The sequence below is a fragment of the Atta colombica genome, unplaced genomic scaffold (assembly GCF_001594045.1).
Source record: "Atta colombica isolate Treedump-2 unplaced genomic scaffold, Acol1.0 scaffold225, whole genome shotgun sequence".
NCBI classification, from domain to species: domain Eukaryota; kingdom Metazoa; phylum Arthropoda; class Insecta; order Hymenoptera; family Formicidae; genus Atta; species Atta colombica.
The window spans coordinates 1,336,274-1,336,897 of NW_017259322.1; the positions used below are offsets into that span (position 1 = coordinate 1,336,274).

General features: G+C 51.6%; 1 protein-coding gene across 1 annotated transcript in view; it reads left to right on the forward strand.

Annotated features, from left to right (window-relative positions):
* The first annotated feature begins 319 nt into the window (after positions 1 to 319).
* LOC108688068 (dual specificity protein kinase splA-like) overlaps positions 320 to 624 on the forward strand; it is a 2,420-nt gene continuing 2,115 nt past the window's right edge. Inside the window, exon 1 of the mRNA XM_018194160.1 lies at positions 320 to 334. Coding sequence (XP_018049649.1) covers positions 320 to 334 — 15 coding nt within the window. The remainder of the gene's footprint in view (positions 335 to 624) is intronic.

Sequence of the window (624 nt, forward strand, 5' to 3'; positions counted from 1 at the left end):
GAGCATCGTGTTGATCACTTTGATCCAAAACTTGATATTCGTGAGAGAACGAAAGGACAGACGCAACGTGAAACAAACGCCGCATCATAGTAGTGTTAATCGCGATTCGCGATCGTGCGATCTATGTTCGCGAACCTAGACTAAAAAAAAAAGCCGTATCCTTGGACAAGGACGAGAAACACGCTGTGGCGAAAACTGAAAACTGATCTTGGATTCTTGGAACCGGTGCGATCTTCTGTGCCGGAACGTGTGTGCTTATCGCCGTCTCCATTTCACCCGATTCATCTATCTCGCTCACGCTCCGATTACCACCCCAACCATGCTATTCCTCGTGGTACAGCAATAATATCGTTTCCCGCGCGCACTTCGGATTGGCTGTTGCAGTCGCAACTTCGGAGGAGAGTGGTGAGATATACCGGAGAGTACCAACACGCTCCGTTTTACTCACGCTAGCGCCGTCAACGGTAGAGGAGCAGAGGGAGAGCGATACGTGGAGCGGCAAGGTGTAGACGGCAGCAGCAGTGCCTTGCTTCGACGGAGGGCAGCAGTGTGTAGGAGAGGGAAGAAGCGAGAGAGAGAGAGAGAGAGAGAGAGAGAGAGAGAGAGAGAGAGAGAGAGAGAGAG